At 41.0% G+C, this 11,239-nt stretch overlaps 1 protein-coding gene across 4 annotated transcripts in view; it reads left to right on the top strand.

Annotated features, from left to right (window-relative positions):
• The window catches only part of tox2 (TOX high mobility group box family member 2), a 123,084-nt gene extending 119,124 nt beyond the window's left edge, over window positions 1-3,960 (top strand). For all 4 annotated transcript variants that reach the window (XM_025059913.1, XM_008321134.3, XM_008321133.3 and 1 more), the window contains 3 exons: window positions 1,019-1,429; window positions 1,520-1,668; window positions 2,581-3,960. In XM_025059913.1, the coding sequence (XP_024915681.1) occupies window positions 1,019-1,429; window positions 1,520-1,668; window positions 2,581-2,623 (603 nt within the window). In that variant the 3' untranslated portion in view covers window positions 2,624-3,960. The remainder of the gene's footprint in view (window positions 1-1,018; window positions 1,430-1,519; window positions 1,669-2,580) is intronic.
• The last annotated feature ends 7,279 nt before the right edge of the window (window positions 3,961-11,239 follow it).

Below are 11,239 nucleotides of genomic sequence, written 5' to 3'. Positions count from 1 at the left end.
CCACCAGCTCAGCACAGTTCCACACTTCCTCTTGCGCTCGTGGGCCAAAAACAAGCACCTTGATTAAGGCATGAATAGTTAATTCATCAGCCTCTCCACTCTGGCATACTTTTAGCTAAAAAGACTGTTCTCACCTCTTGTCTGCGGGTCTGCAATTAGACATTCATGGCATGAGCATCTATACAGGGACTTGATTGATACTATATGTTGGTAGTTTGCCAGTCAAAAGAAAAACTTACTGACAGAAATACATGTGCAAACACCCCCTGCTCAATCACTCATTCATTCGCAGCCAATCTGAATGCAGAGCTGAATCCTCCTTTTTTTTAATTACCACTGAAGGAGTCTTTCAGTGAAATGAGAGGTAATTTGGAGCATCATTTGAAGGATTCACATCTTCACTGTGCACCTGTTGCCTTTTTGTTTTGTGACACATGTCAGTTTGTTTGAAGAAGCAGGGAAAAAAAACGGTGTTTGTCAAAGAGGGCGGCTCTCATCCGTTTGACTCAAATTAAATTACTCATAGATGTTGGATATTTGAAAAAAAAAACAAGTTTATTAATGCTACATTTTTAATATTTACAGTACCTCATCCCAGCTCATATGCCTTATGAATTACAAATGAATGGTTTAATCATTCTTTTTGGTCTAATCCATGACCAAAACCCACTTTTCTTAAACTTGCTTTGTCTGCGTTTCGTTTGTTTTCCTTATTTTTTACTGTAAATATTAAGTAAAAAAAAATAGTTTTTAACTAAAATGAAAACCTGCTTTCTACCAAAACCTTAAACGAGCTGGGGGCCACTGTTGCCCCTGCCATCAGTAAAGGGCCAGAACCCAGCAGCAGGCTGTCAGACTGCCTTATACTGACATCTAGTTGCGGACCACATGTGGGTGAGCCACTTCTGGTCCGTGTTCCAGGAGTTTGAGAGCCCTGCTCTTGTGTAACTATCTTCTAAAGAACAACTGAACGAGCAGAATCATGAAACTCACTCCGTCCATGTCCTCGTGTCTACAGACATGTCACGACTCAGTGGAGACGAAGAGTGGCCAAACAGGCCAGGGGTCTCCACACATGATGCCCAACAACCCGCCCCTCTACAGTGTGCCACATCCACCCCAGCCGTCGTCACCCTACCTGGGGCCGGGGGCCTTCCCTCTCACCGACCTGCAGAGCTACGCCGGACACGCCCCTCGCCACACCCTGTCGCAGACGCTCAGCCAATCGCAGATGCTGCCCAGCATTAGTGCCTCTCCCCCGTCCTCCTTCCAGATCAGCCCTCCCCTCCACCCCCACCAGCAGCTCTCCCTGCACCAGAGCTCGCTCCTCAACCAGCCCATCCGCATGCAGCAGGTCCAGTCCCAGCAAATCATCCCTCACCAGATGGGGCTGCAGGCCTCTCTTCACTCCCCACCTCATGGGCAGCAGGTACAGTAAACAACAAAAACTTTCCCCTGTCTCAGTTTCGACTTTTATTTGAAGTCAAAGGTTCACCTTCATTTTCATTTGTGTCTCCAGGGTTTTTCCCATATTCAGTCAGAGTATCAGAAGAGTATTGGGGGTTCCCAGTCTCCAGGAGGCCCTGGTCCTGGTCCAGGTCCGGGAGTGGCTCAGAGCCACGACTGGGACAGTGAGTACTGCAATCGAGAGTGTGGCAACCACTTCAGGTGAGTCCAAAGACAGGAGTCTCCGAGTGACCTTTGCCACCGATAACCATGGAAACACACTGCCCTGTGTAGAAGGTTCAGTTTGTAAGAGTCAAATCAGTGACAGATCGTGGAAGTCTACATTTTGAGACAGGTTTTCAGGTTTATATTTGAGTCTGAGAGCCATTGTTGCCCACACAGAAACACACACACACACACACACGTGCTGTCATCGCAGTCGTCTCTCACACCGCCTGTACAATATGAGCATTGACAGCTGTCAGCTCTGTGCCACAGAAACACAGACAGACAGCTGGAGAGGTAATGGTGAAATAATAGAGGCTGTCATGTGTTTGTCAGAAAGAAAAAAAACAGATGATCCTCGCACAAGTTTTCACTGTTGTTTTACTAAATGGTTTGGCAGCGTGTGATGTCCTGTTGAACTGCTCCATTTATTGATACAGTTCTTCATTTGTCTTAAACTGTTTGGCTGGTGGAGGCATAAGTAATAACTCATACTGTAACACGGGGGTACCCAACCCCTGGTCCGAGGACCGGTGCCAGTTCGTAGGTCATTTGATAACGGGTCATATCCATTTACTTTTTTCATTCAAAGATAATTTGACAATGTTTCATCTCATTCAGACTCTGATACTAACAGAATAAAGTCTTAAAGGTCTTTTATTTTGAAAATGTAATGCTCCTTCAACCACTTTGGTTTAAGATTGTCTGGAAAGTCAGTGTGGCCCAGCACAGCGCCCTGTGGGATCAAAAACTGCCACGTTCTGTCCACCGCGTTCACCTTCAAGATTAGCATCAGATTAGCATCAGACACCGACAACAATGAGCTGCTCAGCGTCTCATGACAAAAATGACACGTGCAAAGCGGCAACCACTGACTGAGTGTGTTCTTCTTCTTCTTCTTCTCTCCAGCGGCAGCATGATAGGCAGGGACAAGCCACTCTACCTCACCTGAAACTGAAGATCCCTGTCCAACAACGTGAGACACCAAGGAGTCTTCTCTCTCACCCCCACCCTCGCCGTCGACCCTCCCCCTCCAACCTCCCTCCTCTTAAGCGCACACATACATACCATACTCACGTGACATACGATGGCATACAACGCATACACATGCAGTACTGTACAAACGTTTCAGGTCGGTGTGGACGTGTTCATGCAGCCACTTCTTTTTCACAGCCTTTTTTTTAATGAAAATTCTCTTTCTCAACATTAACAACATTCTTGAATCCAAAAATCGTTACATTGTTGGCAACTGGACGAAGTAGGTTTTTTTTTTTTTTAAAGACGTTTCACCTCTCATCCAAGAGGCTTCTTCAGTTCTTAAATGAGAGGTGAAACGTCTTGGAACTATTTTTGGATGAAATGATCTGGATGACTATGAACCTACACAGACAAAATTCTTCTATGTTCCAGTTATGACTTAAAATGTGGGTTGTAACAATTGTCTCTTGAGGAGTGTTAAAGGCGACACCACTTCCTCATGGTTGGATGATGATGCTTTTCATGACTAAACAGCTCAAGTAGCCTGGCGTGCACAACGAACGAGGCGGCGGCTGTTGGCGCTCCACGACCTGGATGTTGGCTCTAAGTATATAAATCCAATAAGGTTGCAAAAACATGTGGTTACAGAATTAAAGTTCGCACCAGCCTCAAACTACTGCACATTACTCAACACACACACAGACACACATGTATGTTTGCATTCAGCCTCCAAAACACCGTCACCACCAACCACAGCCACATTTTTTGTCGGTGCGACTCTATTTTTCTCCTGAGTTTCTAGAGGAATTTGTGACCAGAGTTCGTCGGACTAGATGACTACTGTCTGTACCACTTGTATTATCGTTCCTCTTGCTGTTTGAATTTGCCAAGCACTTACTCATCCTCTCTTTGGTGACCCCCCTCCACCCCCTCCTACGCCCTCCCGTTTAGAACTTCTCTCCTTTTTCTCGTCACCATCAGAGTCCCCTCAGGGGCCCCATCCAGCTTTAATTAGAATAGGACGGAAAAAAAAAAAAACAACAACTCTAGCCTTTCTTTAATCATTTAAATTTGTATCTTTTTTTTTGTATTTTATTTAACCCCTTTTATTGTCGGCTTTGTTGTTGTTATTGTCGCTGTTTTATTTATTCCTGGCCTGCGATGTCGTTTCCCCTCTTTTTTTTCTTTTTTTTTTGTTTCATTTTCTGTCCTGTACTTTAGAAGAAAATATTTACTTCTAGTAGATTCATCACAGGCCTGGATGTTATGGTAGATGTGCTTAAGGGCCTGTGAATGAATACATAAAGCTTGGTTGGGAAGGAAAAACAAAAGAAAAGAAAATCTTTTTTTTTTTTCTACATTAAAAACCTGTTTTGGTCGAGTGAGCTTTCACGGTGTGATTGTAAATACCACTTTTAAACGGATCAGATTGGGAATTGAGAGTCCGGAGAGATTTGCTTCCTTTCAGTCAGTGTGGGGCTGTGTCTTTTCTTGGGAGGGGTGGGGAGGTGAGAGGGACTGCCATTCATGTGTGTATGCCAGTGTGTGTGTGCGATGTTTCCATGTCTGAGTGCCGGGTCTTTCTGGTGAATTTTAACAGCCTTGTGCAGCTGGATTTCAGAGGAGTATTTCACACTCTCGTTCTTGCATTAAATCTATGCTCACTGGTGTGTGTGTGTGTGTGAGAGAGAGCGCGTGTTTTCCCAATAAAGTTCAATCTAAAACTGAATACACAATGCGCGGTCCTGCAGATCACCAAATGGAAAAGAGTCAGGTGAGAGAACGAGAGAAACGGGGGAGAACCAAACGCTGGGAGATAGAAATGAAATATAATGTTAGAGATTTAAAGAAAAAAAAAAAGAATAATTGCTTCTCTTTCTTTCCCTCCTCTGTGTCTTTTCTTCTTCAGTCGGTCCATGGTGTGAATGGAGCCCTCACATCTACATTAACAGTGATTTGTTGATATTATTTTTTTTTTTTTACATTATTTTCTACTCAGTGTTTGGTTGTGATGTTGATCTCATCTTTTTGCATTTCCTGTGATTAACAAAAACAATCTGCAGATGAAAAATCGTCTCTCTTTTTTAAAAAATAAATCTCTTTACTGTAGCACTTCTGTTCAAGCTGTCACAGAACTATAACATCCTAGGTTGTGTAAAAATGGAACCCCCTGCCAACTGTGGTTATTTTATTTGTAAAGTCAATAATGATAAATATTTTAAATGTTTAATGATATACTGCTTTCATCAGTTGCCCATCAGCATTTTGACAGTTTTTTTCTTATTTATACAGTATGAAAAAAAATGGTCACTTTTTTGCTCCTTACAATGAAGTTGTATTTTTTATTTTCAGGATTTTTTTTAGTTTCTTGTTTCTTTTGGCTAATGACCACAGTAATGATGATATCTTTATTTTTGAACGTTATTTTAGATGCTGCTCCTGTTTTTTCTTCTCTTGCCAGCGGCATCTGTTCATGTCACAATGCTTCTTTATTTTCAAACCTGCATAATAAAAAAAAAGTTTAAAAAGTAAAACGTGTCTTGGTAATTTCCCAGCACACTTTGATTTTCTCTTTTCTCCCAATTTGGTGATGAGACGGACAGCTTTAAAATAATAAAAAAAACAAAACAAATGACACTAGTCATTTTGAGGGAGCGCCCCACACCCCCGACTTCCTGTAGCTTACATTTTATTTGCACTTAAGAGGGTCAGATTTCTTATCCTATATTTATATTTAGCTAAGGCGCTAATGGTTTTACCTAATTAGCCATGGATACAGTCTGAAGCAGCCGGTGTGGACACTGCCAGTAAACTATCTTAACAAACAAGGGAGCAGATGCGAGAAGACGTTTGCTTTGCTCGTGAAAGTGGTGCATCGTAGGCGTTGGGTGCGAGAGATAAAGAGAACAGAGAAATGCAATGTGCACACAAATTCAGGCATGCGTCCAAGTGCTGATTTTTAACCCAACTGCACAGACGTCTTTTTAGAGAGGAGTAGAAATTGAAGTGCAACTGTCACAATCTCCTTTTCCTTCCATGTTTTATTCATCCGGCGTCTGCCTGCCGTCAATCCCTTCTCTTTAATTCTATTGAATTGGCAAATATAGATCATTATTGGACGATTCAAAAAACTGCCACATCGTAATACGACAAGAATCACCGTCGTGCATTCTTAATGCAGTGATGGAGAGAGAGAGAGAGAGAGAGAGAGAGAGAGGTTCAGTCACACACAGTCTTGTACAGGTGTGTGTGTGTTTGCATATCACGCTTTGTGTGTGAGATCGTGTGTGTATAGCTATACTAGTGGAGACAGTTAAGGAGGGGACTGATGGTGGGGACATTCTGCAGGTCCTTGTTGAGTCAGACAGGAGATTCAATCTGAAATTGAAGAATTAGTATGAGCATTAAGGTAAGGGTTAAGGTGAGATATGCTGTATATTCATGGTTTGAGTAAAAGGCTAGCGTAGGCGTAGGCGTCGATATGTCTGTCTGTCTGTCTAGAACTCAGTGGTTCAGTATTAGTTGACGATCTATCTGTGTGGAGTTTTTATGTTCCCCTGTGTGAATGAAGGTGTGTGGGGGGCCGGGGGTTTTGGGTAAACCCGTTTTCACCACCAGCCCAAAAACATCCAGTTCAGTAAAGTTTTCACTCTTCAACTGGTCCTAGGTGTGAATGTGAGTGTGAATAAACACCCTTGTCGGAGTTGGAGTAGGAGAAAAAGAATGATTGAACTTTTTCCGTCCCGTGACCTCCCCACCCCCTTGTCCCCCCGTGCCCCGCCTGTCTCGTCCTCCACTGCTCTGGCAGACACTTCCAATTGTAACACTATAGAAAATATACTGAAAGGCGGCGGGATCAATTTGACACTGATGTCATCGACCCGTTAATCCAAGTCCCAGACTGAAAGTCATGGGACAAACGGAGAATGAAAAAGCTGAAATTTATGACAGAGGATGTTATTGAGCAGAGACGAATGCACGGGTTTCATTGGCTTCCATAGATTTGGAGAAAGACCATGACAGCAGCAGAAATGGATGACATCAATAACAGCCGGCCTGGCTGACAAAGCTGAGGTCAGTCTGGTGTCCTTTAGGAGAGCGCAGCCAGAGAAGCTGCTGTAAACCCAGAGTTAAAAGGAAGTGGGGACAAAGTGGGAAAATAAACACATTCAAAGTGTATTTTAATAAACGTTTAACCCTTGTGTTGTCCTTTGGGTCCTGGTGACCCAGTGGCTGATATGTGCCAACTTTTCCTCATACTCTGATCCTGGGACTAGCATAAACCCGTTGCGAGAAGTGTGTGCAAAATGCGAAGGGAACGGAAGGGTTAAATGCGTGAGCCTCAGTAGCTTATTTTTAAGCTAACCAGGCTAATAATAATAATAATGATTTTAATGTGATTATAATCAACTGGTAAAATGTGGGAGTAATTTTCAAACATTTTATTATTTAAATAGGAATAAAAGAGGAAAGATGATGAATCATTTAAAAAAAACAAAAACAACAAAAAGAAAAACCCTCAGACAAATGGTCTGTGGTTTGTCTGTGGTGTTTATAGTGTTATACAATAATAATGTCAGCATGTGCCTGTGTGACCTCACCTAACCAACACTGAATAATAACATTAGACCAAGACGATGATTACAGACGGGGTCCTCGATGTTTTGGTGTCAAAAACCCCCAAGGGACGGAGCAGGAAGCGCCTTCTTTTATAATATGCTTATTATATATTTCAGTACCACACAAGGTTATATTTTTATATTTTGGTGACCAGTATAAAGATTGTTGAAATTGATATAACATTTTCTCAACCACTTGAAGTACCTCCGCATACTTTGTAGCAATTGTGGACCTCCTTTTGACCTACTCAGCGAAAAGGTCATTTTGACCTGATGGATAAACTAACAACCCTATCAAGGGTACGTGAGGACAGCTACTAGTGCAACTACAGTCTGAGAGTCTGAGTTAACTATATTATTTCTTTAAATAATAAATCATAGATATTGTGTTACGTTTAATTTAAAAAAAAATTGTATTCTACTTCTGGCTGTGTTTTTATCTAACAACCCCGATCTTCACATGAACCAGGTTAATCTGATTAACCAAAACCTTTGTGCTTCATTCTAGTCAGAACTCCACGCGTGCACATACAGCCGCACACCAATTACAATTACAAGCAGAGTGTTTCAGTTGCAACTGATGCTGCGGTGAAGCAGCATCAGCAGTAAATGTGGGTGGTTTTAACAAGAAATGGGTTTCGACTTGTTTTTTTTTTTTGTTTTTTTTGTTGACTTTTTTTCCCTTTCTCTTTTATGAACTGACTTTTTTGTGACAAAACACCATATAAATGCTCAAAAAACACTAATGAATTAGTAGCTAGTTCATTAACTCTCCAGTGTGTGTTTACCTACAGCGAGTCATCAAAACCTTCGTTTGTCAAAGACCGTTGTAACCTTAACTACAGCTAACCAAGGACAAAATAGGTGGTTTCACACCTTCAGCGATTTCTTCAGCTTATGAAAGGCAGCATACGTGCAACGTTAGCGTTAACAACCATTAGCTCGCGGACTGTACCGGTTAAATTTAGTTCATCTCTCCGTCTTTAAAAACAAGCACCGGTTCAATTTCCACAGGTGAAATCCCCCTCGGAGTCATTGTGGTGATGAGACGTTTCTCTGTATGACTGCTTTGAACCAAATATAAATATTTCAATATCAGTTTGATGACTTGCTGTGTCTCAGACTGCACCGTCACCGTACTGTTCAGGACATTTAAAAACACGTCAACATATTTACATTTCTCAACGGCGCATGCAAAACACTGGAAAGGTGTTTTGGTAAAGTTTGGTGAAATTTGATCTTAATTTAATCTGAACTCTAATGTATTATAATGTTCAACTTTTATGTATTTGTCTATTTTTGTTTGTGTTTTACTGCAGAGCGTTAGTCTGGAAGTTGATTTTCCTTTTAAATATATACTGTTCTATATACAGTTCTCAGTGTATTACTTCTACTACTACTACTATAGTACTCAATCAGCAAAATCTAGAGCATCTTAATTTCTAAATGACGATAACGTTGTTCTGTAAAGCCATATAAAGCAGTGGTTCCCAACACCTGGTTCGGGGACTGGTGCCGGCCCATAGGTCATTTATTATTAGAGCTGCAGTGGGAGACAGTGAAAAATGTACTTCAGTTTTACTTATTTTACTTCATTCCAAAAGAATCCAGTCATATCCCTTTACTTTTTCATCCAAAGATAATCTGTCAGTGTTTCAAAATAACCAGTCATCCAGACTCTGATACTGACAGAAGAAAGACTAACAGATGTTTTATTTTGAAATCTTAATGATTCTGGTATTACCAGTCCACAGTAACGGCTGATACTGGCTAACCGCTCCTTGTTACAACAAAGGTTGAGGACCGCTGCTATAGAGGAAGCAGGCAGGACTCAAATGCAGCACGAGGGAGACTCTCTTCAGGTGCAGAAGGTACTTTAAGAATACAAAACTTAAATACAGCCAAATACAGGCAGAAGCATCAGGAGCTCATGGTAACAGGAAGACGAGGCAGAGAGGTATACAGTATATTTACCCAGGCCACCAGGTGACACCAGTGAGACTAATGACAGAGACACAGGTGAGTGTGATCACACTGGTCAACTCCACCTATAGGAGGAAAGGAAGACAGACGGACAGACAGACCTCACAGACAACCATTCTGTCCAGACCCTGATGACTAACCCTTTTCATGGGAATTCATGCCTTTATACAGATTATTGCTTGTTTTTACCATGTGCAATTAATATAAATGATTTGATTTAATTTCTTTGGTTTGTTTGTTTTCATTTTCTCTCTTTGTAATAAACATTTTTTTCTGCTGCTTTTATTGTTCCCCTTTTGGAACAGTTCTCTGTTTTTCTGTTCAATATTACGTTTCCAGTTTTATTGTTCTTTTGTGTTATTTTCTTTTTCCTTTTTTTAACTTGATGTTTTTGTTATCTTTTACTACCAGCTGCAAAACAAATTTCCTCTCCAGCACACAACAAAGCTCTGAATCTGACACTGGCAACGAACGCAACGAACCCGTGACTCTCACACTCCCTCGTCTTAAAGGACTTTATTTAGACTTTTTTTTAAGGCTTAATAATAATATTACACATAATAAATCGGGTGTGTATCAATTTTATGATTTATGTGTTGGATGTATGTTCTGAATAAAATTGTGGTCTCTGTGTGTGAACCTGTTATACCTACTTGTGTGGACATATTTTTTGGTAAGGTAACATTATGGGGACATTTCTCTTGGAGGAAATTTTACGGTTCAAGATTCGATGAGTTAGGTTTAGAATTAGGATCAAGTGAGAGATAATGAATGGATTAAGATCATGCATACATATTTTAAAGATAAAATTTAGGTTAGGAGGCTTGCAAAATGCAAAAAACTGTGTGTGTGTGTGTGCACATGCATTAACCATCGCTGTAGAGAAAGAGTAACTACAGCTCAAAAGATAAAACTCCAGTTCCTCACATTTTTCCATCTCAGCAATTCTTGAGGTGGAGATGAGTCAGAACGAGAGCCACACACACAACTGTTTTCTCATCACCTCTGCAAGTCGTCTGTGAAATTCTGGTCTCCTCATGCAGCTCCACCACACTGGAGCCACAGAAAGACAGGACCAGCCATACACAGTCTTTTCAGATGTTTGTTAAACTCAGCAGCTGCTCCATTTGAGAAATATCGCCCCCACACTCGCGGCACTCAGAGCCGTCAGTAATTGCATGTTGGAGAGAGTATTAGAGAGAAAAAAAAAAAAGTCTGCGCAAGTGTAGCCAAGTTATGGTCCAGATGTTCAGGATTAATGGCTTGTTATGAAAATACAATATAGTTCCTCGCAAAGTTAGTTATTTGGCTCTGCCATGCACTCGGCATGTAGCAGTCCGTGTGTAGGCTAGGAGATAAGAGAGGGAAGAGTTCAGGAAAGTTCTGTGTGCCATGTTGAAATGTTGAATACATTGGATACTTTATATACAGCATTGTTTAAATTTAAAACGTTTTCAATTAAATACCATGGCAACCATTTACACCATCAGTCTTCAGATATGTTGCTAATGGTCAGTATAGCCAATAGGTGGCAGTAATTCGAGACGCAGGGATTTGTAGTTAGCAGGTAAAGTAGGGAGTACTGGATAAAAATGCTTTTACTTTGGTCGTAGTACTTTGTTTACATGATGGCTTTAAAGTGTTTTTTTCCCCCCTGCTAATGTGTATTCTTATTGTTAAATATTAATGTAATGTCAAGCACAGTAGTGCTCTTGTTTGAGGGAAACCTTCAAAAATGGATTTATTACAATATAAAATGATTCATTTTTATTTATTCCATTTAATGTATAAAAATATTAATTCTTTTTTAAATAAATGGTTGTTTTGGCCATGTAATAGACTCAATGTTGTGACATATTTCAGCCAATGGGGAGGCAGTGCCCCCCCCAGGCCCCTCCGCAAACTCCATCTAGGTTTCTAAGTCCTGTAAAAACATTCTCTGACTGTAGATCCAAAAACAACTGTCAGATTTTGGCTCAAACATGCTC

The sequence above is a fragment of the Cynoglossus semilaevis genome, chromosome 11 (genome assembly GCF_000523025.1).
Source record: "Cynoglossus semilaevis isolate Cse_v1.0 chromosome 11, Cse_v1.0, whole genome shotgun sequence".
Lineage (NCBI taxonomy): Eukaryota > Metazoa > Chordata > Actinopteri > Pleuronectiformes > Cynoglossidae > Cynoglossus > Cynoglossus semilaevis.
Note: the sequence above shows the minus strand (reverse complement) of the source record. Positions and strands in the feature narration are given on the sequence as shown.